This window comes from Acanthochromis polyacanthus, chromosome 9, assembly GCF_021347895.1.
Source record: "Acanthochromis polyacanthus isolate Apoly-LR-REF ecotype Palm Island chromosome 9, KAUST_Apoly_ChrSc, whole genome shotgun sequence".
NCBI classification, from domain to species: domain Eukaryota; kingdom Metazoa; phylum Chordata; class Actinopteri; family Pomacentridae; genus Acanthochromis; species Acanthochromis polyacanthus.
The window spans coordinates 24476210-24504175 of NC_067121.1; the positions used below are offsets into that span (position 1 = coordinate 24476210).

The 27966-nt window shown below is 40.0% G+C and overlaps 3 protein-coding genes across 3 annotated transcripts; 2 read left to right on the forward strand and 1 right to left on the reverse strand.

The window, feature by feature from the left end:
* The first annotated feature begins 110 nt into the window (after positions 1-110).
* snorc (secondary ossification center associated regulator of chondrocyte maturation) lies at positions 111-8653 on the forward strand. Its single transcript, XM_022203125.2, has 3 exons — positions 111-2187; positions 7128-7292; positions 7675-8653. Exons 1-3 carry the CDS (start codon positions 2112-2114, stop codon positions 7782-7784), a joined length of 351 nt encoding a protein of 116 aa, XP_022058817.1. The 5' UTR covers positions 111-2111; the 3' UTR covers positions 7785-8653.
* Positions 8654-15640: 6987 nt separating this feature from the next.
* Positions 15641-21336, forward strand: LOC110956859 (G-protein coupled receptor 55). Its single transcript, XM_022202604.2, has 3 exons — positions 15641-15958; positions 16951-17686; positions 19231-21336. The coding sequence occupies exons 1-3, from the start codon at positions 15834-15836 to the stop codon at positions 19432-19434; spliced, it is 1065 nt and encodes a 354-aa protein (XP_022058296.2). The 5' UTR covers positions 15641-15833; the 3' UTR covers positions 19435-21336.
* Positions 21337-22338: 1002 nt separating this feature from the next.
* Positions 22339-27542, reverse strand: itm2cb (integral membrane protein 2Cb). Its single transcript, XM_022203165.2, has 6 exons — positions 27337-27542; positions 25120-25257; positions 24812-25003; positions 24599-24709; positions 24272-24422; positions 22339-23582 (listed from the first exon to the last, which is right to left on the reverse strand). Exons 1-6 carry the CDS (start codon positions 27421-27423, stop codon positions 23491-23493), a joined length of 771 nt encoding a protein of 256 aa, XP_022058857.1. The 5' UTR covers positions 27424-27542; the 3' UTR covers positions 22339-23490.
* Positions 27543-27966: the final 424 nt, after the last annotated feature.

Sequence of the window (27966 nt, forward strand, 5' to 3'; positions counted from 1 at the left end):
AAAAACCGCAAATGTGCAGAATTCATTGGATCCACATTCATCTCCCGGTCACACCACAGTAAATCACATTTTACAGAGATCCTATTAAGAACCGTAAATGTATAAATGAATATTAATCACTGCCAGGTGCTAGAGAGGACGTGTAGCCAGATATAAGGATTTATAGTACAATTAAATTTAAGAGCATCCTAAATCCTTCTAATTCTGAGAATTTAGTGACAAAATTGAAAACGATTTATTGCTTCTCACCATTTTCCTCATAATCTGCTGACTGTCATTTTCTCTTTTTACCCTCATCTATCGACAATTTGTGCCGACGTGTTTTTATTTAAATTGGTGACTGCTCAACTTCTGTACAAAGTCTCCAAAAAACGCAGCTGATGACTTTCCAGGAAGTAAAAGCTCATCCTCACCACTCAGCTTTGGGGCATACATACGATTAGTCATTGTTTTTAAATCGACAAAGAGGAAATGAGCACCCACTCGGGTTATTACCCCACTGGAGCAAAAACCTTTCAAGCCTTAGCTGCTTGATGTGTGAAAACTTGTCAGAAATAATCAGAAGAGGCCTTAGAGGGGCTTCACTAAAATACTCCTGAATGATGCTTCAATCCCTTTAATCTACAGACTCATTACTCTTTGGCCAGCTCCATCGTATCACATCGTAACTGATGTCTCTCTGTCTTTCTCCTAAACAGGCGTACTCGTTAAGATGTTTGTACATTTCATCATTTGTATCTTGTTTCCTACTTCCATCTAGTCAGCCATGGAAGTTTGTTATCTTATATTTTTGGACAATTATGCTTACAACTTTACTTTGTAGGCAAAAAAAAAAACAAACTGTGGAAACAGGCTGCCAGTGTTTTGACTCTGAAGGAGCTCTGACATTTAAGAAAAAAGCCTTGATGATGAGGTTTTGCGGGTGATGCAAGCCTGGTTCCACACCTCAGAAAGGTTCTGCTCTTTAACCACTTCTGTTCTGGAGACATGGAAGGCCATGTAGGTGCCATGTATGTCAAGAAAAACAATTTGGGAGATCTGATTGCTTTTATTTTCTTCTTCCCTGCAACCTTTTAGTGTTTTTAATATTTATTTGTGTCCAGCAAAGTTACATGAGCCAACTGATGTCATAACATAGGAGATTTTGAACCTCTTTATGGGAAAATACAAAGTGTTCAAATGTTGGGTTGTAAGCCAAAAGAGAGCAGTTTAGTTGTTTATGGAAAAGCGCCGCCACATGCGTCCCAAAGTTGTGAACTGAGCTCATTTACAGGAACAATTGTAGACCTTAAGTGTCATTAATGTGGACATCCTGTAGCTACATTGCTATAGCTACCTCACTACACCCCTGAACCATCAACTCCTAAGCTGATTTTTCTTGGATTAAATGCAAAATAATTTAACTGTCACTGAAACGATGTTAGTGGAGCAGTTAAGTTACCTTATAACAAATCTGTTCTCTAGACCACAAGGTCGGGCTGAGTGATTTCAGGGAAAAACAGCCTTTCAGTCTCATGCTAAGTGCTGGAGCTGCATTTCAGGGTCCATTTTGGAGACTAGAATTCAGCATATCTGAGGCCGTGCTGCTTTGATCGTTACGGTTTTGCAGCACTAAATTACTCGAGTACCCGGTTAGTACAGTGTCCACATACTTGCTGCACCGCAACAGAATTTTGAGTGCTTGTTAAAGACTTGAGCTTTCTTTGCATTTTGCTACTAATTCTTCTGTACTTCCACTTCAGAGCCAGCTCTTTCCTGCATCACCAGCATATTTGCGGTCAGATGTTTCCCTCTGAGTCTACAGGAGTAAAATGTCCAGCAGAGACCTTTGTGACGTGACCTGGCCGAATGTTTACCCCTCACACCCAGCTATGTGGCCGGAGCAGTCTTGGAGTGGGTGTTCCCTGTGATGATGTGCTCACAAAGTCCGCACTGTCCAGACAGTCCTGTGCACACCTAGTCCCACCCCTTCTCTCACCCCCTCAGCCGGCTACCTTTCCTCCCTTCCCTGCACTCCTCTGTACTCTTCTCCTGCTCCCCTCGCAGGGTCAGTCGCTCAGTCCAAGTCGCCGCTCGAGGACTTTTGGAGACGCTCATCCTTCGCAGCCACGATGGTTCGCAGCAGCTGCATCTGCACAGTCGTCCCGCTTGTCCTGTTCAGCCTCTTGGTGGCCTTTGTGCACACAGGTAACTTCCTGTTCAGTATGATTGATGTTCATTTTACTTCTGTGACTGGGTGACAAGTACACAGCTTTGCTCGCTTGTGCTGCTATTAATTGAGGTGAAAATACTCCGAGAAGACAAAGTGTGAAACTGCGGCCTGATGCGCAGAAAACATCTGTCACTCTTAAATGTGAGGTGTGACATGAGAGGATATCAGTTTAACAAGTCCTGAGTGCATCTGTAAGAAGTCGCAAGCTTCTCATTGCAGAAACATTTTATATTTTTTATTAAGTGTTGCTGACCTTTTTTCCAGAAATATCATTCGTTAAATTATTAAAGCTAGAAGTTACCTGCTGTCCACACACACTCTTAGGCCCGTATGTGTGCAGGCTGATGCAAAATGATGCAGTTGTTGAACTTCTGAGAGCTGTGAAAGCTGCTCTTTGACAAACAGGATGACTCAGTCGCTTTCATGATGCCTGATGCTCGTATGAAACTCAAAAAAAAAATCCTCATTGCCCTCACTCGAGCTGAGCTGAAGTGATTCAGTGTAGTGTCGGTTTGCATTTCAGGTGCCGTTGAGCTCATTTCGTATGTGCGAGAGATTTTGGAGACATTAAGAAGCAGATGATGTGATTATTTTTTTTGTGTGATTTAGGAAGTGTTTGCAGTCAGATAAGCAAATTACAGCTTGTCAAGCGTCTCTTTGTTCCTCTTTTTGTCTGTCGGATCGACTTGAGAAAATCTCTGGACCCAGCAGAGCAGATCTCAGGCCCAAAGGGGTCAGAGTAGAGGTCAAGAGGGCAGTGAGGTGTCACCTTTTACACCAAAACTAACACGTGATAGCCAAAAAAGTTCCAAACCACATGTGCATCTATGACTTCCTTATGTCTTGATTTAGGGATGGAACTCTAATGGACTGAAGTTGTGTTGGATTAAAAATAATCTGGGAAAATTCACAATTTTGAGAATTATTTGAAAAGATGAGTGTGAATTTGTTGTGAGTGACACCGTTGTCAAATACAGTATGTGATGTTTTCAAGTAGAGCCACAAGTCTTGACCGCAACACCGACTGAAGCATCGTGACACGCAGCCTCAAGGGCTGACTCAGCGTGAGAAACGAGCCGAGATGTGTCAGATACAAAGTTTAAGCAAAACACAGTGTGATCATTACTCACACAGCCGCACTCCTCTACTTCCAAGTGATCTAGAAGTGTGAGCGGCTCATGCTACTAGCCTACAATACAGAAAAGAGGTCATCGGTGGTTTGGAAAATGAAAAGGAGTTCTAGCAACCAGATGCTATTCCTGCAGAGCACAAACCATTTATCAGATATGTTGTTACTGAATGTGGTCACCCCCTGTGGTGGTTGAAGAGGGTGAAGCGAGGGCACATAGCATCACTAGTGTCATGTTTGGGCTGCTTCAGTCGCGGTTTCGATGCTCTGCCTGGTTGCTTTTCACACACACTCGTCTGCATGCTTTGTCATCTGTCTGGCTGGTGTGAAATCCTCACAGAAGAGGCCTGAGGTACCAACAAATGGCCTTCTGTGTTTTTAGTGTCTGAAATCAGCCTCCCTTACAGTCTGCCAGGCTTTAATGAGTCTGGGCCTGTGTGGTGGGAGAGAAGAAGGGTTCTTGATTGACATCTGGAGTTCCAGTGCGTCTTTAAAAACTGCAGCGATTTCCAACCAGAGGGGAGAGTACAGGGATGGCTCAACTAAAAATCCTCCATCATTAAACTATATCAACACATTTATGGTCAGGAAGAAAATGTCACATGGTGTTAAGATGAATTAATCTATGTGCAAAAACCAGTAAACTGCCTTTACCTAACCTGAGACAAGTTCAACATAGTATCGTCCTGAAAATTATTTTGAAACAAGTTGGAAATAGTATAGTCAAAAGCAATAAATTAACAACTAAATCAGTTAGCTGAAAGTGGGACTTGAAGCTTGAAGCATGTGGAGCATTTGAAATGGTAAAAGTAACTAACAGTTGAAATACATCGATAAAGTAATGAACAGTTGACAGTTAATAATAATAATAGGTAAATGATTTAACTAACTAAAAGCAGTTGAAATATTTAGCTAACAGTGAGAGATAAATGGTCAAAATAGCTTAAATAATGAAAGCACTTGAAATATTTAGCCACAAATAATGGATACACAGTTGAAATAGCTCAATGTAATGGATAAACTGTAGAATATTTAGCTAGCTATGATCGCTAACTATCATAGTTAGCTAACTATGATAGTTAGTATGTTTAAAATAGCTAAAAGAGACTTTTAAAAAAAATTTAGCTAAAAGTCATGAATAGAAAGTTAAAATAGATAAAAATGGATGAACGTTGTAAAACTAAAAAAATAACATAAAAAGCTAAAATACTTCGTGAATAGTGATGGATAAATGGTTGAAATAGCTAAAAAAAAATAATGGAAACTCAGTTGAAATATTTAGCACTAATAGCTAACAATACCTAAAAAAAAAAAAAAAAAAAAAGAGTAATGGACAAACACTGAAGATAGTTTGCTAAAGCCTGAGCTAACGAGGTATAATATAGTTAGCTAAAAGTAATGAACAGCAGTAGAGATAGTTACACAAAATAAGAGCTCGCTAGTTGTAATAGCAAAAAACTATTGCCATAGCTAAAATCACAACTAATTAGTTACCAGCTAATAGTAATATATAATGATTAATTACAGAGCATAGATAAACAAATGAAAAATGTCAAAGAAAAAAGAAAAACTCAATGAACAAGCTGTTAAAATAGGTAAAAATAAAAACAAAATGGATTAAAAAATCTGTAGAAAAGAAAAAAACTGAAACTTGAAATTTTTTACCTAATATGAATGGATAAATGACTCAAACTGCATCACTCCAGTAGTATAAATTAAAACTTTCCTAAAGCAACCTAAATACTGACACTGAAAACTGCATTGTAGAAAAAAAATACTCTCCCAACAGCGTTTACAATCCACTTGTAGTAATATTTTTGGAACTTTTTTTGGCGGGTCCATGAGCTCATATGACAGAACAGCGCAAAAGACGTTGCGTCTGACATAGTAGAGAGGTTTAATGTTTGTTTCTAGAAACTTCAGTCACGTTAATTCCAGTTGAGCAGAAATTACAAGCTTGAGTGAACCCCTCCTTATGGAAACAAACACCAACGGAAAACATCATGTTATTATTTTTTGCCTTCTTATTAAATCAGGCTGTCCAGAAGGCACAGCCTTTTACACACAGGGACTATTTAATAAACAAGTTTGTTTGACATCCAGTGCCCAGCCGGTGCCTGGTTTGGGCCTGGCCGGTTGTTACTGGTTGCAGCCTGCCGCCCTAAGTGACCGCACAAGCTGCCTTTTGTGCCCTCGGCTGAAGGCCTCATTGATGGCTGAGCTGGCGGCGGGCCTGGGCCTCCAAACCCTCAGCCAGCTACAGAACAGGAAGCTGCACACGACTCCAAGTCAACACAGCAGTATCAAAATACTCACATCACAAGTGCATATCAGAATTAAGGAATACCACATCTAACGGGCTGATTTTTCAGATCATATGCACTGGTTTAAGTCAGTCTGTCATGACTGTAAATGATGTGTCTTCAATGATGATGCCGTAGGAAAAAGATGTACTGAGGGTATCGGAGGCTACAAAGTAAATATGTAGCGTTAAATAAGCTGAGTGTAAATATGTTTGGATTAGGGTTTTGTTGGTATGCGTCGAGTTGAGGATAGGATAAGTGAATGGGTGGGCTTGTGCACCAACAGTTTGTTTTTTCAGGAGAGATGACGATCAGATCTTTCCCCTTCTATTCCTCTGGAATTTCTGAAGAAAAGCCTTGCAGCTGTTCAATTACCAGAGGCTCAGCAGAAAACCACAATTTCAGAGCTGTTGAGGTGGTTTACAACCCTCGTGTCGTCCTGCGGGTCAAATTGACCCGTTTTCAAGTTTGAAAATGTGGGGGAAAAAAATATTTTCACAGTGAAACTTCAGAGGTTCACATTTTCAACATTTTGAGAAATTTTTCAACATTTTTTGGTGGAAATAAAGAAATGTTAAAAAAAAAAATCTACCAAAATCCAGTGAATTCGCTGCATTTTGGTTGATTTTTTTTGTGAATGTTCTTAAAGAAAATATTAGAAGTTTTACTGATATGTATGTAATCACTGTAGATATTTTTAATTTTTTTGAAGATTTTTACTCATTTTTTGAAAATATTTACCAGAATTTTCTTACCAAATTTAGGGGATTTTAAATAAAACTTTTAAGGGAAACTTTTAAGGAATCATTGGAATTTTCTTCTTATAGGTTTTGCACATTTTCAGAAATTTAGGGATTTTTTTTGCTGAATTTTTGGAATTTTTTCAGACAATCAAACAATATTTTTTGGTGCCTGTAAATGAAGACAACAGGAGGGTTAAGCATTTCTAGCAGCGGCGTTCTAAACGTGGAGTCAGGAAACCCAAAAAATGTAGCCCAGAGAGACACCTTGTTTCTCTGGGCAACCGCCGAGGTGTGAAAAGTCTCATGCTCACAGGAGAGGAATGTCCAACAAGGACAATCTGGAATGGAAAGAGAAGAGACGAAGAGGTTCGTGCACCACCAGCAAATCAGCGCCTTTAATGCAGGCTGCTTGTTTGTTTGCTCTGTTTGAAGTTTGCTTGTGGAAAAGAGAAACATGCTGAGAGGCTACCTGCAGCTCAAACAGACAAAATGTTCATCCTCCACAAAGACATCCTTATGCCCTGAGCTGAGCGGCAGTGAGACAAGAGAGAGGCTGTTGGAGGGCTTACAGAAGGGCCCATGCATGCATCCCTAAGGCCTCAGAGAAAAGGCAAACAGGCCCATTAGCGAAGCCTCGTCAGTGAAATAGCCACCTTAGGAAAACACACGGTGAGCTGATGCCGCACTAAGTCGTTCGGTGTTTGATTCTAGGTTAAAGTCTGCTCTTTTTGTTTTTGCAGAGACACTCGCCGACCCTGCCTCGACATCTCGGGACAACCAGGACACCATGTCTGGAGAGCCGCCCAGCGACGTCACCACCAGAGTGCCCTTCCAGGATGTGTCGGAGCAGTCCGTCACCTACGACTACGAGGACGCCACACTCTCCCACCCTTTGGACGAGGAAGGTAAAGCTTCTTCTTGAGCCAATCTAACTCACACAGACACCTAATGTTTTCTATCAGATATCAGATTGTGAACCTACACTGGAAAAAATGCCTCTCTCAAAACAAGAAAAAAAGCTTATTTCAAGGAACTTTTACCTTGAAATAAATGAACAAATCTGCCAATAGAACAAGTAAAAATGGCTTGGTAAGATTTCTTGAAATAAGAAATGACATTTAGAATATTAAGATCTTGAAATTAGCTGACAAAAAAAGCTATATTTGACTAGGATTGGCAAGCTTAGGTGTCTTAAAATAAGCCAGACATGCTAAAAAAAAAACAATAGTTTTTCACTCAAAAATTGATTTTTTTTTCAATGTAAATGTACATTTTGTGTGTTTCCAGGCGTTCTGGGGCCTGGAGCCATCACAGCCATAGTTATAGCAGTGTTCCTGGGAGCGTCGGTCCTCCTCGCCCTCATCGTCATCACACTCAGAAAATTCACCGCCTCCTAGAGCGAATACATCCCGTTTTTTGTGTATGCATGTGTGTGCGTTTGTACAGCGTGAGTGTCTGCATGTTACTGTTTGTCTTCAGCCGCTCATATAAATCCATCAGCTCTGAACTCACCCCTTTTGTTTCTTTCGCAGCTGTCTTTTGCTTTGCTGTAGATGCTGAACACTGTGGCAGGTCCCTTAACTGACTATTTACAGATTTACTCCTGTAAACTCTCAAATTGTTGCTCTACATGCCCACTCGTTAGAAACTGGCTGGCTCTTCCAGTGCAATTGTAGCCATTTGACTTTTGTTCTGCTTTACATGTTCCTTTTTCAATGTCTTCCGTGCACGCTTTGATTTTGCTTGTGGGCCTTTTGTTTTTTTAGAATTTTTTTTCTTCTCTTCCTAATGTGTTTTTTCTTCCATTCATCTGTGTCTAGTCAAGAAATCTGATTTTAATGTTCCTACACATCAACTTTTTATTCATGTCCAAATACTCTCTAAAATATTTCCTTGGTGTCACCGTGTACAAGTTTGTATTACGCCATTAACAAACATTTGTAGAGTAAAAATAAGAAGAGAACATTTTTATAAAAGGCTTCTTCAATGAATGAATGTAAACAGTAGGAAGGTTATTTGTACCTGCAGACCAAACATGAAGTTAGAGCTTGGATGAATGTGTGTTTGCACTCAATTCAATTTTTTTAGTAACATTTTTTGTTTTGTTTGGAAGTTATTTTTTCTGCAAGAGAAAAATGATTTTAGTAGAATTATTTTGTCTTTTTTCTCTATGCCCCAGAGTCTTCAGCCATACAGCTGCATGTTGCCATCGTAAAGTGATTTGCCCAATTTAAGCTGAACAAATAAATAAATCAGATGTCAAATATCTGTGACTACTGTGTGGTTTTTAGCACATGATCCCTTCTCACTATTAATAGTGGAAACATATCGTGAGTATTGTGTTGATCAACATGTAAGTAATCTAATGGATACAATTTGTAATCATGCCAGTGATATACAGGTTGTTCATAAAGTCTCTTTACAATTTTAAGAATTTATTACAAAGGTAGTTGATTAGCAGTGGCGGATCTTCTATGAGGGTATATGGGATGGGGGAAGGGGCCCCACTGCCCCCCCCCCAAAAAAAAAAAAAAATTCGTTGGAAATTTACATTACTGATACTCCGATTTCCGATGCTCGTGAATGCAACTTCGTTGTCCGACTGCACCTGAATGCACCAATGACGTGAGTTTGATCTTTTGATTGTATTTTGTTTGGACTTGAAGAAGCTTTGAAGACGTTTCCTGATGCCAGAGGAGAAGTCGAGCAGCTTTGTACCTTTGCGGTAAGAAGGGTATGGCCATTTCTCAGTACATACAGTACAAGATTTATTTTAAAAGCTACATGTGTGACTGTAATAATCCTGCCAGAGCAGACCTCATTAGCACTTCTGCTAGGTCGGCTAACTTCCGGTCACTCCATGGATGCTGTTGTTGGTAATGCAGCCAGAATATGGATTCATTTTTCGTTTGGGCTTGAAAAAGACGAGAACAAGAATGTTCAGAGTAAGTGGAGCAGCGAGCTAACGCTTATTACAGTTTGATTTACATTTTCAAAGTCCCATTTTTGAAATCATGTAATTTTTCCGTAAAACAAATCACAGCTTTTATTTTGCAAGAATTTATTTATTTTTTTGCAACTGGAAACGTTTATCCGTAATTACGCTAACTTGACTGAACGTGGGCTGCAGTTCCCCTTATTTAAACATCACTATGATGTATAAATGCAGATGGACTTCATATATTTCACTATGCAGACACTTTTATTGATGTCCAGTATATTTTATAGACAAACATATTTGATACAAATATTAGAAATGGATTTCTGTTTCCTCATAATAATTGAGTTCATGCCATTAAATATTCATCTTTAGTGTGAAACTTTAATTTACACCTTTTTAAAAACAATGTTGGTCATTTTAAGAGAAGACATTAAAGGATGGTTTTCTTAGGTAAATTAATTTAAGGTTTAATTGACTGAAATCTTTCAGTCTGCTACGTCAAAGACTTCAGGAACAAAATAACTAAATGAGTCTTTATGCCTCTAACTTTATTTTACAATAATGAAATAATCACAGATATTAAAAATATAAATAGCAGAGAAAACCTGAGAGAATGATTTCCTGAAAATTCTATGAAGGAAAAGCAGCTTTTTCTCCTGAAAGATCAGAATCAGCTTCAACATCTGCATCTGACAGCATCAAGTCAACCAGAAAGAAAAGAAAAAAGAAAAATGACTTCTTTCTGATCACATCTGTTCTCCTGCACACATTCTTCACCTTTATATTCCACTTTTAAAAGTTCAGCAGACAGGTGCTCTGCTTTGGTGACAATGTCGTCGGTGATGTGGAGACTGAAGTTTCCGTTTCACCCACAGCGTGCTTTAGGACACTTGGGTCAGACTGATGTTTGAAATACTGACCAACAGCTCAGATTTAACTGTCTGTAGTTCCGGTTTGATGGATGTTAAATTTTCACTCAAAGCCACCAGGAGCTGGGTCTTTAAAATAACCGCCGTCTCGCTCCAGAGTGAAAGTAGCAGTTCCTCTTTAAGGTCAGAGATTGCAGTATCTGAAGGCCTCTTCAACAGAAGACGTAGTTGATGAAGATGTTCTCCAGCACGACCAGAAAGACCACGACCAAACAGCCTTGAGATCTTAGGCAGCGTCTCCTTCAGGTGGGTGTCAACGGTGTTCACAGTCAGGTCTGTGGTAATCCTGTCAAAAAACAAAACAGAAAAAAAATCTGGATTATAACTCAACATGTAACGAAAGAACTCTGTACAACACCATAGTATAGGATGTAGTTCAGAAAATGTCAAAGTATATTTTTCAAGAATAACATCGTATGGCCTGTAGTTCAAAACAAAACAAAAAACAACATAGATTATTATGTGGTTCAAAAAGCGCAAAACGATAGAATGTTGCCTAAAATTGTCATGTATGTGGTTCAAAAAATGTCATAGTGCAGTTTATTGTCAAAATAGTGTGTTATTCAAGAAAACATTAGAGTATAATATGTGGTCTAAAAAATGCCATAGAATAATAGTTAATTGCACAAGTAAAAGTAAAGTGATTTTTAATACTGTTCAAATTTTTATAATATGATGCTAAAAAAAAAAAAAACGTCATAGTAATATGTCAATTAAAAAAGCCTATAGTATAGCGTGTTGCTCTAAAAACATCATAGTTTAGCCTTTGGTCCACAAAACGTTGTTCTGTTCCGGCTCTCTGAAGTAGGTGAAGAGCAACACAAAAACAATTCAAGCGCTGGTTTCCAGAGGGTTAAAATCCGAGAACACACCGAAGGAGCACCCTAAACTAATGCGTTCCCTGTTTTCCTTTCTGAACACTTCAAAGATCCTTCTCTATCTCCCCACACATCCACCAACCACTGGAACACATCTCCAAAGTTCTGCTGAAGCTCAGCTTCCCCTCAAAAGAAGTGCCGCCTGATGAAGGAGCCTTTTCAGAGGCAGCTGGCATTGTGATTGGACTGTACTTTGGTCTGTTCCAATCCAGCTTCAGCTCCAGAGATGGCAGGTGGGACGAGACAACGGAGGCCGGGTGGACGAAGGCATGAAGCTGAGTACAATCCAGAAAACAACAGAGGAGGAGTGCAGCGGCCCAGGGCCAGAACAAACTGAGTAGCATGGTATGTCTCTGAGAAAACATCATAGTATAGCCTTTGGTATGAAAAAACGCCATCATATACATTGTATATTGTACAAAAAACAAGTCAAAGGAAAGAGACATACATTGTAAAATTGTAGTAATTGTGGGCTGATTGATTTACTGATTATCAGTATTTTAGTTTTTACTTATTTACGGTAATAAATAAATTTATATATGGTGCTACTTTGGCTCTGAACCTTTATCTACCTGTGGTCGCTCTGTCTTCTGGAGTGATTTCATTGGTTATACGTTACGAATACTGTCCTCTTTTGCTTGAACTTACCCTAAACTTAGGAGTTAATGACAGAGCAGCACATCCAGACTCAGTCTCATTTATGTAGAGATTAAACTTCAGTGTCATTCATTGATGTTAAAGGTTTTTCAAATGTTTGTTGCACGTGCTCCCGACCAAACCAGTCCAGGTGGAAGACGATGTGAAGAGAAGCTCCAGAGAATGAATATCACACATTTACGTTGGAAATAAATGTCCTTTTATTAGACATTATCATGCAAAAGTTGGAGTTTCTCGTGGAAACTCGAGAAACTCGGGAAAACAAGTCGAGACTCGGATTTTCGAAAAACTCGTCGGGCGGGGAAGGTGTGGTGGGCGATGGGGGAGTAGAGGGGGGCAGTGGGGGGAGGTGGGGGGTAGAGGGGGGAGGCCGCCACCCACCTCCCCTCCTACTCTCTGCCCTGACTCCACCCTGACTCCACCCAGACTCCGCCTTGGCTCCACCCATGTGGTCACTTGGAAACTGTGATGTCAAAAGGACAACAAATTTATTTCTTTTTGTCTGATCTGTAGCTCAGTGAGTTAAGGATATGCCTATGGAGCTGTGGGTCGCTGATTCAAGACCAGACTCTTCTTGAATTTTTTGAAAAACTTAGAAAAAGACAGAAAAACACCAGTGATTGATTTTGAACCTACTACCTTCCACTTAGTAATATCTCTTCTTACCCCCTGACCTACTTGGGCGGATGATAATGCTTCTTTCTTTTACGCATTTATCATTGATTTTGGCCGTTTTGAAGTTTTTTTTTTAAACTCGAGTCCCGACTCGACCGTTTTTCTCAGGAGGTTGGACTTCAGCCTTTGTGCTGGAGGGTTGAACCCTCAGTTCCAAGACTTTCCAAAGCCTCGAGACCTCCCGAATCCTCAGGACCTGAGCTTTCACACAGTCTGAGAGCTGAAATTTTTTAAGTCCCACAGTAGATCTCTGTTAGTTTGAACCTTCAGACAGTCTGAGGACTGAGGTTTTAAAAGTTTCTGGTTAACAGAAGTCTTAAAACTTGTGACCATGAGTCTTGATTTCACATTTAGACCATCCATCTGAGTTCTTCTCAGACCTTCAGCTGTGTGTTCCTTAGAAATCCTGAACAAACTTTGATTCTCTTCACTGAACAGTAAAGTTTGTGGAGATCAGAAGGTAGCATTAGTTTGATCGATGCCTTCAACTACTAGTAGACTTTATCTGGAAAGCAGTTTTATGAAATGAGCTCTCCCCACTGCTCTTCTCCCTCTACACCAACGACTGCATCTCAGGTGACCCAAGCGTGAAGCTCTTAAAGTTTGCAGACAACACTACTGTCATCGGCCTGTCCTGGTTCTATGTTTAAAGAGGTTAATTTAGTTTAAAGGTGAAGCAGAAAGTTAACAAAGAAAGTTGAAAACTACCTTCTGATCCCTAAAATCTCTGAGTTTTCACACAAAGAACGCCTGAACATGTCAAACTGGTTTCATAGTAGAACCTTCACTGTAAAAATGTCATAGTATGGTGTGTTGCTCAAAAAACATTACAACCAGCTGTCTAGGGTCACTGAGGAGTGACACAAAAACGCTGGTTTCCAGGGGGTTAGAAGGCTATTTATTTGAAAGAGTAAGTTTACAACAACACAACATGTGAGCAGAAAAATCACAAAGTCTGTCTTTAGTTTAGCCGAAAATATTAGTTTTTGTCTTTTTTACTGACCAAAGTTTTCAGGAAGTAGATGAAGAATAACTGAAGCTCTCATGTAAACATCCAACTTATTTTGGATCCTTGTGGAGAGTTTAATCTTTGAGTTTGCAAAGCTGTTGAGTTTTTAGAGTAATTTCATTTTTTCCTACAACTTTTCGGTGGCCCCCCAAAATATCTGTTGTACCCCCCTGTGCCCCCCCCCCCCACTAAAATTATTCTGGATTCGCTCCTGTTAATAAGACATCTTAACGAGATTTGTTGTATTGTAGTCAGTGTTTATTAAAGTTTGTAATTACATTGAAATTGTGTGTTTCAGGTCTCCTGTTGGTGAAAGAGGTACTGTTAAATGAAACCTGATGTTTTCCTCAGATGTTCTTGGTCGCCCACTCCTCCCTTTATCCAACACTGTCCCTGTCTCCATAAATTTCTTGTGCCATGCACAAATTGAAGGACGTGATGGTGGATCTTTTCCATACGTAGTTCTCTAGCTTCGCTGAGTCTGCACATCAGATTTTGTCTCAATAAACCATGATACAGATTGTGCTTTCTCTTGAGGAGTTGAAATTTTTTAGGGTTTCATTTAGCAGTACCTCTCACCAACAGCAGACCTGAAACACACAATTTCAATGTGATGTGCCAAAGAGGAGTTTCAAAAAGACGTGTCTCAGATACTGAACTGAAATGAGATGAGATTTGTGTTCACAGACAGATGACCTCACTTCTTTCACAACAGTAGGTGGCAGTGTGACTGGCAGCTTCATTTGCATTTACAGAAAAAGCTTTGGTTTTCCCAGAAGTGAAACTAACGTTTCCTTCTATTGTGCCCTTAAACTCTGCTGATTCATTCTAATAAAGCAATTTTTGTCTGCTGACTGATGTAAGTTCAAACTGTTCAGTTCTACGTCTTGCAGCTGATGAAAAGTTGGCATCAACCTATTCGTAAACGTTAAATCCTGTGAAGTCATCTCAGCACCTGAAACCAGGAAACCCTCAAACCTTAATCACAGTCTAAATCTGCTTCTGCAGTTACTTACAGACTTGAGAAGAGACACTTTGAACTCTGGCTTCACGGTTTTCTGTCATCCTAATATCAGTACCAATAACAGCACAGATACAGAAATCACTGTACTGGATTTTTTTGTACTTTATCAGTGGCTGCTGCTGCATCCTGTTCACAAACTAGTGGTTGACCCAGAAAGCTGGTACCAAATGCATGCAGACATATGAAGTCACATGGTCGTGGCCTGTTTATTTCAACACTAAAACACATGTGGAATGTTGCAATAAAAATAATTCTCTTCAACAGCAGTTTAGTGAGCTCACGAGGTGCAGCAGACATGAGTGAGTTTTAGTAGACATAGAAACTCCAGTCTGAGGAAACATAAACCACACATAAAAACACTCAGCATGCTCAGAGACCTGTGGCATGAGCCAATACTACAGTTTCCTCAATCTGATTTAATTTTACCCAGTTTGCCTGTCATTTTCACATTCTGCTTGTTGGTCTTTCACCAAACGCTAGTGTTGTGGTGTTTGGAATGGCAGTGGGTCAGTAGACCAGGACACCGCTATGGTCCAGCCTAATAGATCTTCAGTTGAAAAATCTATTAAAAGGATTTAGATTCAATTTTTTTTTCAGACAAGTGTGGTGTCCACAGGATGAATCCTACTGTCGCTTTTACTCTCTGAGGTTGAAATAGGTGGTTTTGAGTGTGATGTCTCAAAAGACTTTTGGACAGATTTCCATGAGAGTTGACACTGTATGTAAAGACGTTCATGGATGACTTTTAATCCATTTTATAATCCATTAAATAGCATTTTAGCTGCCACTACCTTCAAATACTTCCTGCACTTTGGTGTAAAACCACAAAACATCTGACTTCAGTCTCAGGTGTACTTAGTGTTTAGTGCTAATCAGCAAATGCTAGCATGCTAAAGCAGCATTCTGGTGTAGCATTTACGTCAAAGAACCATCTGCTCTTACTAAAAGTGTTTATCTGCAATGAAATTTGATCATGTAACAAAAAACACCAAAGGACAACTGCCACAGTTTCTCAGGAACCAGCGTCTTTATCTGGCTTTGTGCAACCAGCAGCTAAAAACCCAATAATATTCAGCTGATAATGAGACAAGATAGAGGAAAGCAGCAAGTCATTGATTTCAAAATGAATCGGTCAATAATTCCAGTGAAGTTACTCTGAGCACAACACATCCTTTTATCGCTGTATTACTGTTGATTTCTTCAAATGAAAATCCACCGTTGCGGCCGTTTGCAATAATCACCCGAGTGTCGAGTAACAGATAAGAGTAAAACCTGCCGGACAAGTTCACCACTGCTTGGATTTAAAACAACTGTAACGCACATCTGAGCTCACATGCATGATGTGTGGCATCACTCAGGAAGTGGTGATGAAACAACAAAGGCACAAAAGCAGAAGAGTGTCTGGCACAGGAGCAGACAGACAGAAACACTGAAAATTCAACAGAGAGACGGCATGAGGTAAGAGCACGGCTAAATTTCACAGATTTCCGCCATACATGACACCTGATAGGATAAAGTTGAATTTCTATAGTGTTGCAATTAAATTAATGTAGCTTTTTAGTTAAAATGTTTAAATTATTTACCTAGATTTCCTCACAAATTAAAAGATACAAGTACGGAATAAGCATAAAGGCATTCAAATATAGTGGGGACTTTTTATCTTGTTAGAATTTACTTTGATCTAATTAGAAAGGGCCTTGAAACAGCCACTGTGAGGTGACACGTCTACTTCCAGCGACACAACACAGCGTCTACCTGTTTATGTCACCCGTCTCAGTATCTTCTGAATACAGACCCACAGTGCTCAGGGATTTATTTTGCTTCTTCCAGAATAGTAACAGCTCAGAGTTTCTCTGACACAAGCTGGCATTTCCACCTGTTATAACTGTACACTATTTCCATATTTCACCAAAGACCTGAGTCTTTGTATTCAGCTCTGTTGAAGTCAGAAAAACGCTCAGAATTAAACAGGATTCTTGTGAGCGTTGAAATAAAAGCTAAAAAGGTTAAACTGCCAAGTATGTTGAAACATATAGACAGTAAAAACACATGAATATACTGCTACAGAGATCAAAACTCAGATAGGAAGAGATAAGTTCAAAGTCTTTCTGTTAAAGCCGTGCTATTTTTCGTCACATGAAGGGCCCAAATTAATCACCAGCTGCTTCAGTCTGAGCCTAAATTTTACTGCCAACGTAACTTTACAATTCTAATATTCAGCAAGTTCTCATGATGTTCTCTGACCTTTAAACCAGAAACAAAGAGCAAGTTCTCAGCTTCTGTTCCCACACAACTGAGAAGTTTCGAGTGGCTTGGTGCAGCGGCACATCGTACATGTTTTTGTGTGAAAACAGAAACATACAGTAATGACAGGAAAGGCCCATTCACTTCACAGACACATTTGAAACCTAAACTTTTCTTTGAAATTAAATCAAACTGTTTTCCTGCAGTGACACCATGACAAGCAACTGCTCATTTGAAGAGGTGGACCACCTGATGAGATACTTGGAGCTGATCATCTACATGCCCATATTCCTCATCGGTCTGCTTCTCAATGTGGCTGCCCTCCTGGTGTTCTGCTTCTTTCTGCGGAAGTGGACCGAGTCGACCATCTACATGACCAGCTTGGCTCTGATGGACCTGCTCCTCCTCTTCCCTCTTCCCTTCAAGATGCACGCCACCAATCACCTCTGGCCGTCCCACCTCCAGTCGCTCTGCTCCGTCCTGGAGAGCCTCTACTTCATCGGGATATACGGCAGCATCTACACCATAATGTGCATAGCCGTGGATAGATGGGTGGCTATCTGTCACCCGTTCAAAGCCAAGCAGCTGCGTTCACCCAGAGCGGCTCTGTGGAGCTGCGTGGGGATCTGGGCGCTGGTGCTGGCAGCAATCTCTCCAACCATCTACAGATTCAGGCAGGGCAGCCAGGCAGACTTCCACTGCTTCCACGCCTTTTCCAAGAAAGGCTGGAGCCCTCATCTGATCGTCTGTCTGCAGGTGTTTGGCTTCCTGCTGCCTGCTCTGGTGGTGATTTACTGCTCACTTCAGACCATCTGGGCTCTCCGGCAGTCCGGCCAGCGCAGCGACCGGAGCCGGGCCTGTGTGAAAATCATCTACAGCAGCCTGAGCGCCTTCCTGCTGCCCTTCACCCCCAGCCACTTGGGCATCCTCCTGCAGTTCCTGGTGAGATAGAGCACAAGTTGATTTTAACCCTCATGTCGTCCTGCGGGTCAGAATAGGATTTAAAGTTTGAAAATGTGGGGAAAAAAATATTTTCACAGTGAAACTTCTGATGTCCACAGTTTCAACATTTTTGGGGAAATCTTTGAACATTTTTTGTTGGAAAATAAAACAGAAATGTTCAAAAAAGTTTCCTCAGAACATTCACAAAAAATCAACCAAAATCCAGGGGAATTCGCTGGATTTTAGTTGATTTTTTTGTGAATTTCTTAAAGAAAATATTAGCAGTTTTACTGATATATATGTAATCATTTCAGATATTTTTAGCATTTTTTTGGAAGATTTTTACTCATTTTTTGATAATATTTGAAAGAATTTTCTTGCCAAATTTGGGGGATTTTTAAAAAAAAAAAAAAAAAAAAACCTTTTAAGGGAAACTTTTAAGGAATTATTGGAATTTTTCTTCCTGAAGGTTTTGCAAATTTTAGAAGTTTGAGGATTTTATTTTTTTTTGCAGACGAGGACACAATATTTTTTGGTGCCCGTAAATGAGGACAACAGGAGGGTTAACATCAGTAGCAACTGTGGCGCTTTCACAAAATATTCAGCAGAGGATGAAGATTGTCGCAGTATAATAGATGTTTCAATTTCCTTCGTCCTCACACACTGAAAGATATTCATGACAAAAATCAATCTGAAATGTAACAGGCAGTGACTGAAAAATAAAAAAAAATAGTATTTCATTTTAAAAGCAGATTACCTTGGCTTATCTTTTCTGCTTTAACAAAGCAGCAGATGGGTTATGGGTTGTTTTTTTCTTCAAAACTGTTGTCAGAAATATTCTGTATTGCTTTTTAAAATCCACTTTAACAAGCTACTTACATTTTATTGCAACAGGCACACTAGATCGGGTCATATAACCAAGATTTTAGAAAAACTGATTTGTTGTGAATGATAGGATTTTCTTTTTTCAAGAAGATAAAGCGACAAAATCACAGTATTTTACAACAATCAGGGTCTCAATTTTTCAGTTTAAATGTTTTTTTAAAAAAAATATGTGCAAGGAAGGAATAAATTCTTAATTTTGCTTTCTATTTTAGTATCACACGAGGCATTGGTGACCATTTTATGTCAACAAGAAACAGCGGCTAAATAATTGCATGTCGCCACAAGATCTGACAAACTGGAGCTGTGGAATAAATAAAAACATACTATTAATTTAAACCAATCGATGATGATGTATAGACTTTTAATCAGTTGCTTTTCACCAGAGTTGGAGCAAAATCATAATAATGAATAGTTTAAAACCCCAATATCACTAATAATACAGAAGATACACCACCGTGTCACTGGTATGCTAATTTGGATTTAATGTGAGAGGTCCACTTTATAGAATAGAACTGCAGAGTGTAACAAGCATAAGTAGTGGAAATGTTAAAAGCCTGATGAGGACCTGCAGGACAACAGTTCAAACGGCTGCCAATATTCTCATACATGTTGGAAAGATGGTGAACTAATGTTCCTTCATCCTCCATGTTTAAATCCAGGTGCACCAGGGGGTGATCCAGGACTGCGGCACCAAGACCAGGATCAGCCTGTTCATCCAGATCGCCATGTGTCTGTCCAACATCACCTGCTGTCTGGACGCTCTGTGCTACTACTTCATCGCCCACGAGGTGAGGAGCACCAAACACAGCTTCAGGATGTCGCTGACCCAAAGAAGAGCCACCAACAGCACTTCAGAGGTCTGAACACGGGACTAATATAAAGCAAGTTAACATACAGTTTGACCTCAGATGACCTCTGGTAGTGAATACACGATCTGGCATCCTGTTTTAGGGCCCACAAAGAGCTGCTGGTGGTTCAGGTAGCCGATGAGGCACGCACTAAGACTAGCAGGTGGAAAGAAGCAGGTCAGAGTGCAATTTCAAAATAACCGCCAAGCGGAAAGCAGAGCTATGTGAGCTGGTCCAGCAGCAGGAAGCCAGCAGGCGTCTCTGTAACCTCAGAGAGCTCTGATACCCAAAAAGTAAGCTGCAAAAAGAAAATCCAGCATCAAGCCACAATGTGACATGGTTCTCACAAGAACTAAGGGAGACAGCTCAAAGCACTCTCAGGTCACTGAGTCCTGAACACTGACGATGAGAGATAAACTGACGTGTGTGGTGATTCATTTTAAGGCTGTAAAAGCTGCAGCTCACTGCAGAGGTTTGTTGTTCAGATCCTCAGAAATGAAGTCAGAGATTAGTTGAAGGAGCTGCTATTTATTCTGAAGCTCTTGTTAAAAACAAGACAACCAGATGGTTCAGACCAAGCCGTTTCATTGTACACTTGGTAAATTACGAAACGTATTATATTATTTTATATTATGTGTAGAATTATTCATGCCTTAAAAGACGCAACTGATTACTGAAAACATTACTCATAAAGCATAAATAAAGAATTTGTAATAAATGGAAATTTGTATTAAAAGTCAACTAGAAATAAGTAATTAATTTAAATGAATTTGAGAAAATAAATGAACTAAACTTACAATTTGATTAAAATATTGATTTAAATCTTTCCTTATCAAGTACATGAATAAATCCACATCGACAGCACCAACACAGAAATGTAAAAATGAATTATGGATTGATAAGATAAAATTAGTAGCACAAAAAAAATGACTTATTAATATTTTTCTAGCTTAAATGTTGATCTGCTCTAACTGTAAATGTCACATCAAATTTACATAAACTAATAAATTCAATGTATTGTGCTTTTTTTTAAATTACAGAAGTAAGATTTATTTCTGTATTCACCTAATAAATCATTCATTTAATAAAGCCTGAGGCCGAGTAGCAAAGATTTTCTAACTTGTGTAGATATTAAATTGAATCTTGAACTTTTAATGCAAACCCGAATAGTATTCAGGATTCTACTCTTCTACTCGACACATTTCTAATAATGAACTTTTGCAGTTTTACAGGTACAAACTGACTGACTGCATGTTTCTTATTGTCTTCAACTTAGACTCTTCTTCGTGTATACACTGTATGTGACGTGTTGTTGCTCGTGACATATGTAAATATTATGTACATATACTTCATCTAAAATGTTCATAGATTGTTTTTAAATGTATCTTTAGAGGTGCAATAATGTTTTTTTTTAATTGTTATAAGTCAAGTGTGACAGGCAGACAGCCTATGCGCTTCAAGAACGTTTTGATTTTAGTATGTTCACGCGGGGGCATTTGATTTATGCAGAGTCAAACCTAAACCCAAGTGAAGTAAATGAAGCTCCCGAAGGCGTTTACAGAATTTACTGGGCATTAATGCTGTTTTTATTGGATACAATAATCAATGAAAAGCTATTTTCTAAAACCAGAAACAAGACATGAAACTATCGCGTGCCGTTTTTCTTGCATTACTCGGGTCTCGATTCTTTCATTTTGCACTAGCATTGTCATTGTCGAGTTTCAGTCTTATGTGTTTGTCCTCAGTTCTGTTTTGTTTTTCAGTTATTTTCGTTCCTGTTTCTGTCTTTTTAATAATATTCCATTTTTTTTTAAAAAAGGAAATTGTTTTTGTGAAGCCACCAAGTGTCTTGATCTGAGTTTGTTTTTTCCGTTCTGTTTTGCAATAAAGTAAAACAAAGAAAGTGATGTAAAATTAGTATTCGTAGATGCTGCAAACTCACAGCAAGAATTTCTTTTATTTGTAACGTGTATGCATCAAACATACAAGGTACGAGCGCTGAACTTGGATGTGTGATGCCTGTTTTAAGAGCTCTGTTTAACATTTAACACTGACTTGTTGACGTTGGAGGAAATCTCCATGTATTCGTTTTGTCAACACATTTCCTCTTCAGTTCGAAAGGGAAATTTAGCTAACCACGCGAGATTCATTTTGTGAAGTCATTTACCACAAGGAAGCTGCAGTGTAATGTTCTGTGGAAAATTCATCCACAGATACTTAGCAAACAAATTAACCCTCCTGTTGTCTTCATTTATGGGCAGCAAAAAATATTGTTCCGTTGTCTGAAAAAAAAAAAATTTCTGCAAAAAAATTCTCCAAATTTCTGAAAATTTGTAAAACCTTCAGGAAGAAAATTCCAATAATTCCTTAAAAGTTTCCCTTAAAAGTTTTATTAAAACATCCCCCAAATTTGGCAAGAAAATTCTTTTCAAAAAATTTGTATAAATCTTCCAAAAAATATCTAAAATGATTACATAGATATCAGTAAAACTTCTAATATTTTCTTTAAGAACATTTACAAAAAAATCAACCAAAATCCAGCAAATTTCCCTGGATTTTGGTTTGTTTTTTGTGAATGTTCTTAAGAAGCATATTTAACATTTTTTTTCCCACCAAAAATGCTTAAAGATTTCCCAAAAATGTTGAAAATATGGGCATCAGAAGTTTCACTTTGAAAATATTTTTTTCTCCACATTTTCAAAATTTAAAACGGGTCAATTTGACCCACAGGACGACACAAGGATTAAAATATTCAGAGTCGATGGCTGCAGATTAAAAAAAAAAAAAAGAAGTTCCACAGTGGTTACATGTTGTCAGCGTTGTTCAGACAATCTCTAATTAGCCAAACCCATCATTTACACACCGATTATGTGTACGCTTCACTGAAACTGTTCCTATAGAACATTCAGAAGACAGAAGAAAGTTTGATCATTTATTTTTTAAAGCAGCAAGATATTACAAGAGAATCGACTGTACAGCGAAATAAAGTATCCAAGACAATGAAATATGAGCACATGTCACGGATCTCTCTCAACAGAGACAGATTTGCTCCAGGTTGTACATTACAAAGACACCCCAAATCCATAAGATGGGACAAATCAACGTTGTAGAGATTATAATGCCAAAATAGGAAAGATTGGGAACAAGCAAGAGCTAAAGACAACAGGCAAATCTGAGTGAAGAAGAGGAAGAGCGATACAAAAATGATCCTTTGATATCGTCTACAGTAAGTGATCTAAACTATAAAGCATTCCTTATAAATATTTCAGACGACCTTAACCCTAAGCATAGCAACACTGACTACAGACTTTGGTTCCTTCTGTTCCTTCTACAGCACTGCTACTGATTACAGTCTAAAGCCATTTATATCCAAGGAGTAGGAAAGTGTGATACCAAAGGGAGAAACAAAAAGAGGCAAACCACAGAGACGTGATCATCTACAAAACAAGTCGATTTCAGATAAAAATCTATGCATGTAACAATATGAAATTAAAAAGAAAAAAAAATCAGTTTACAGTATATATTGCTTAGGAACAATCAGTTATGTACACCATTCATTAATGATACAACCCAGCAAAGAAACATCTTAACTACATGAGGTATGTTTTGCCATTTTCTGACATTTGAACAAAAATAAAGTAACAACCAAGAAACAAATAGTAACATTAGTGCACGGTGCAAGCAGCTTCCAAGTATCTTTACCATCAGTGCACTGGGTAACAAAAAAAATACACGCACAGGTCGAAAATCAAATCAAGTCCTCTGATGTAAATGTTACAAACTGACCTACGTTGAGATCTTCTGCACAACATGACAAGCTACAGATATATCCAAACACATCTAGAACATCATTCACGTATACAGACGCTTTGAATAAAAAAAGACAGCGACGTTGTACATGAACATGAACAGAGCATTTTCAAGTTGAGACGAAAAAACAAAATGACAAACCGGAACTAAAACTAATGGACGAATACTTGCTCTTAAAGTGCAGTTAAACGCCTAAGGAATTCAAGAGGTATGGTTTGAAATTGGCTTCAGTGTTAGATGGCTGTGATTTCCGCCGCAGATTCAGAACCTGTCGCAGATGACGGTCTCCACCACGAAAGTGTTCTCAAAGTGACGGATGCTGTGACACTTCTTTGTCTCACGCCTCTCGATACCTGGAAGAGAAACAAAGACGCATTTAGAAAAATCTGTTCAGCGCCGAAAGCGGAGGGTTGTTCATATTACTCCTGCCGCTGCCGTGCCTACAGCGTTCACTCTGAATCAGCAGTGGTGATCCCCACAAATCACGTCCATATATGTACACGGGGGAAGTTTGTTGCATCATTTCTGAAGCGTCCACGCCAATCAAAGGCTGCGACGACAGAGATCTCACTCATGCGCATCACTGCCTCCTCCACAGTGTGTGTGGATGTGTCCACTGCACAACTAGTGACTCACACGGCAGGAAGCTCCCAGGCTGTGCCCACACACAAACATGATAGTCAGGCCACTGGGCTGTTAATGGAGTATTTTACACTGCAGACACACTGTCTGCAATGCTCACAAGGAAGCCCCTATTTGGTTCTGGTTGTGTTTGCCTTCTGTACACGGTCACTCTCGCTTCGCTCCCACACACCCACTCTGAACACTGGAATCCCTGTGACACAGCGGAGGAACATTTTCCTCCGCAGATTCAGAGAGATCACGGTGACCCAGCACATGCCACATGACTCAGCGTTTCACAGGAGTCGGTGTGAAAGATGGGCGATAAAGAGCGGAAGTGACCGAGCACATGTCGCTCATTATTTAGCACCTCATGCTGCCTGGGATGATTGGAAAAGGAAAGCGGGATGTGTGAACTCACGTTGGCGCTGGTTGCGGCGTCTGAGGCGGTAGGTTTCTTTGCCGTAGCAGAGCCGGTGGATGAAGGGGCCCAGCTGCCTCATGTTCCTCACCCGCCCTGTCACCACCATCTCCTCCTGGATGATGTAAGTCTGAGGAAGGTACGTCCCTCTCTGTGGCAAAGAGACACAAATGAATCACTCGGCCAATCTGTCTGTGGGAGGAATGCTGCCAACAGGAAGATGGGAACACACTGTCCTTCGCTCTGTCCGACGGCCATTTATCTCTCACGGTGCTTTTGCAACCGCTACACCAGTGGCATTCACGGCAAATGTATCGAGTGTCTCACCTTGACATTGACGAGCAGCTCCCACAGGTTTCGTGGAGGCATCACCAAGGTAGTGTTCAGCTCAGTGATGTAGCATTTGTCCAAGGCAATGTCATGATAAGCTGTGAGGCCCTAGAATACAAACGAAGGACATAACTGTAAGCCACGATTAAACACTTTAACAAGAAAGTGTAATGAGAGGAAACCATGAGAGCAAAAAATGCCTTTGCTCACCCTCTGGAAGTCGTGGATGATATCAGCAGGGTCGCTGCCTCCAAAATGTGGCACAGGTACGCTGATCTGTTCGTAGTTGTCGTCAAGGTAGATGCCGACATTCTCCTCGAGTTCTTGCCGCCCCCTTAGAGGAGCAAACACCGAGTCCTCATAGATGACCCGGCAATGGAACAAGCTGTCCTCTGGGATTTGCTGTTGGGACGCAACAGAGCCGAGTTAGCGACTGACTTTACCTCAGGTCGGATCTTCTTTTCGTAACCACTAAGTTCTGGTTGTAATATAAGAAAAAAGAAGTAGAGTTAACGAACCTGAGGTATAAAGTAGTAGCGATAGATGTAGATAGAGGCCAGGACCAGTCCTGACATGAACACCACCAGGCCAAAGGTGAGGCAGCACAGGCCAGTTGGAAAAGGCTTCTTGGACCTGACAGGAGGAACCAGCTGCTCCTGTAAAGAGAAAAGTAGTGACAGGTTAGAAGGCTGGTCAAAAAAAAAAAAAAGTCTTACATATATTATTGATCTATGTCATGGGACAGCATTGTATATTGTGTTGTTAATATGTACAAACTACTGTCTGCTCCAGTGAAGACCCAAAATTAATAGAAGATGCAATGATGCAGCCAAGAAAAACTGATTCAAGAGTTGTGCAGTTTGAATTAAGAAAAATTTCAGTTGAATACTGTAAAATATTGAAATTGTCAATGTGAAAAATATTTTAATCTAACCCTGAAGCTGTAGAGAAGAACATTTATTAGAAATATGGATAATAGCACTTGAATATGAGCTTCCAGTCTTAAGACAGAGCATTAGTGGATGTAACGTCCTCACACATGCTTCCCTGTACTAAGTCCAAATTGTAACAGAGCTAATTCGGACAGAAGGTGGCTGCCAATTTGTTAGTCAGGCGAGGAGATCTGATAGACGCAGGACGGACTGGAATGAGGTACGCCAGATGCCCACCCACGGTCTCTCAGTCAATCTGCTGCCTCCCTTTACTACTGTTGCTATGGAGAGCGGAAGCAGGGAGAACAGACTGTGCCAAGCTCTGACGAAGATGCTGGCACGTGGCCGTCTGGGTCTATTCTTGGAGGCCTACTTCCACACTCCATATTTGCAGATATTTCATCTTAGCTCCCTCAGTGGGAGCATAAATGAGGACAATTGCGTGAAGCAGGAGCCCCTCAGCAGAGGCGGACGTATTAATAGATCTACACACATTGGCTCTGACGCCTGGACTCCCAGCACAGTCAATCTAAATCCATACTGCCTTTGACATCCTTCTGTTGACGTAACAAACAAGTATTTGCAGAAGCGATGGAAGCGTCATCGAGCAGTATTCACAGGGTACAGTGTGTCGGGAAATATAGAATCAGGCTGAGACAGCAGGCGTGCATCCATGGTGTGTCAGATATCTAATTATACTATCTCCTGGGAAGCAATCCAGAGAGGAAGCTAAGAAAAGCAGCACCTAATGTGACAGTTAACTCAGGTTTAAGTCATTTTGCAAATCCGACTCAGACATAGCACGATCGCAATAAATAAAGGCCAATCTCAGTATCTACTTTCAAACATAATTTTACCAGGAAAACACTGTATTTGAGAACTGGAGCCTGAAAGACTAATATTGCAGAGTGCATATATTAAGATACCCAGTCCCTTTCTGAACCCTTTGTTCATATGAAGTCAAATATGTTTTTCCTCGAGATTCCAATCACTGAATGCAGGAATTAGAACGGAACTGGATTATTATTTTGCTCATTACAACTGCTGTACTGCTAATTTTGAGAGGGCATAAAAGGCTAAGCTGTCTTTAGATAACACCCACTGCTTTTATTCAACACACACTAATCCTAGATTACCACCCATTTGCTCTCAAGCGATCCCTGCAGGATCCACGTGGCCTAACACCCCGTGACATTACTGAGTGGTGCAGTATGTGACTGCTGAGCCATTTTCTCATTTCATCCACAATACATTTACAAAACAGAGGCTAACTGCACACTTACAGGAAGATGCAAGTTTTGGTTTTATACATGCACACACTATGTGAACCCCCTAGAGTACTGGTGTCACATTGTGTTGAAGGTACATAAACACACATAACCTCCCTCTGCAGTGAGTCCACACAAGGTGACGTAATGTCAACATCCCCCGGCTGGGATGGGATGCAGCGGTGGGTCTCTTCCCTTGTTATTGTTCCATCACTGCTCCATAAACTTTTCTACACTCACAAATAGCGCGTTTAAGTAACTGGAAAGGCAAGATAATAAACTGCTGCCCAAGTAGTGATATGTAACATTAAAAACATAACTGCATCAGAGGAATTTAAGCACATTTACATATGTGGATGTTTGCATTTAAAAAAAAAAAATCGTGGATTAAGTGACACGATGATGCACAGAGACACAAATCAAGAAAAAACACAATAATCTTCTCGGCCTCGGCAGAAAGAGAACAGCCCTGCTCCAGACACACGAGAAAAATACCACAGCATGGAACAAAGAAAGACAAAGTGTGCCAACTCACGTGGGCCTGAGGTATAATGATCTTGTCCGCATCGTTGTCTTTTTCGGGCTTCTGCGCCGACACTGGCTGGAAAGTGATCTTCACCATGTTTGTTTGGTCAGTGTCTGTTTGCTTTGTCTCCTATCTGATTCAGTTCGCTGCTTTCATCCACCGGACCGCGAGGATTATATAGCGGCGGATCGGTGTCGCCCCCGGGGCTCGGTGACGACACAAAAGCGTTTTCTCTGACGAACGAGCGCTGTGTGGGACTTCGCCTCGCCGGTTTCAAAATAAGAGTCCGTGGCGGGTTAAAACGGTCAGACCTCACGGAAACTCCCTATTTTTTGGGCATACTCTCTTTTAAGTACATATAACTTAGCTTTAGACCTGCTTAGATCATACACTACTAACTCTATCTCCCGTTTGTGGACATTAGACTACTCACTGCCCTTATTTTGAAGGCCAGTGCCCTATATGGTAATGCATTCCGTATTTTATTTAAAGCTGAATCTCTTTCAACTAACACATCCATCCGGAAATGTTTCAAATTGGCTACTATATTGCAAGATACTTGCAAGAAAGTCATTATATGTCACTACGACTGAGCATCGGTAGTAGCTGTAATAATAATTTATAGTTCATTTATTTATG

What these genes read in the sequence shown, in the direction of transcription:
- snorc (XM_022203125.2), top strand. Translation starts at nt 2,112, where the DNA reads ATGGTTCGCAGCAGCTGCATCTGCACAGTCGTCCCGCTTGTCCTGTTC. An exon ending in GGTGGCCTTTGTGCACACAG is followed by an intron (nt 2,188 to 7,127) that starts GTAACTTCCTGT and finishes TTGTTTTTGCAG; the next exon opens with AGACACTCGCCGACCCTGCC. An exon ending in CCACCCTTTGGACGAGGAAG is followed by an intron (nt 7,293 to 7,674) that starts GTAAAGCTTCTT and finishes GTGTGTTTCCAG; the next exon opens with GCGTTCTGGGGCCTGGAGCC.
- itm2cb (XM_022203165.2), bottom strand. Translation starts at nt 27,423, where the DNA reads ATGGTGAAGATCACTTTCCAGCCAGTGTCGGCGCAGAAGCCCGAAAAA. An exon ending in AGCTGCTCGTCAATGTCAAG is followed by an intron (nt 24,423 to 24,598) that starts GTGAGACACTCG and finishes TCTTTGCCACAG; the next exon opens with AGAGGGACGTACCTTCCTCA. An exon ending in ACGCCGCAACCAGCGCCAAC is followed by an intron (nt 23,583 to 24,271) that starts GTGAGTTCACAC and finishes TTTCTCTTCCAG; the next exon opens with GTATCGAGAGGCGTGAGACA.
- LOC110956859 (XM_022202604.2), top strand. Translation starts at nt 15,834, where the DNA reads ATGCATGATGTGTGGCATCACTCAGGAAGTGGTGATGAAACAACAAAG. An exon ending in CAACAGAGAGACGGCATGAG is followed by an intron (nt 15,959 to 16,950) that starts GTAAGAGCACGG and finishes GTTTTCCTGCAG; the next exon opens with TGACACCATGACAAGCAACT. An exon ending in GCATCCTCCTGCAGTTCCTG is followed by an intron (nt 17,687 to 19,230) that starts GTGAGATAGAGC and finishes GTTTAAATCCAG; the next exon opens with GTGCACCAGGGGGTGATCCA.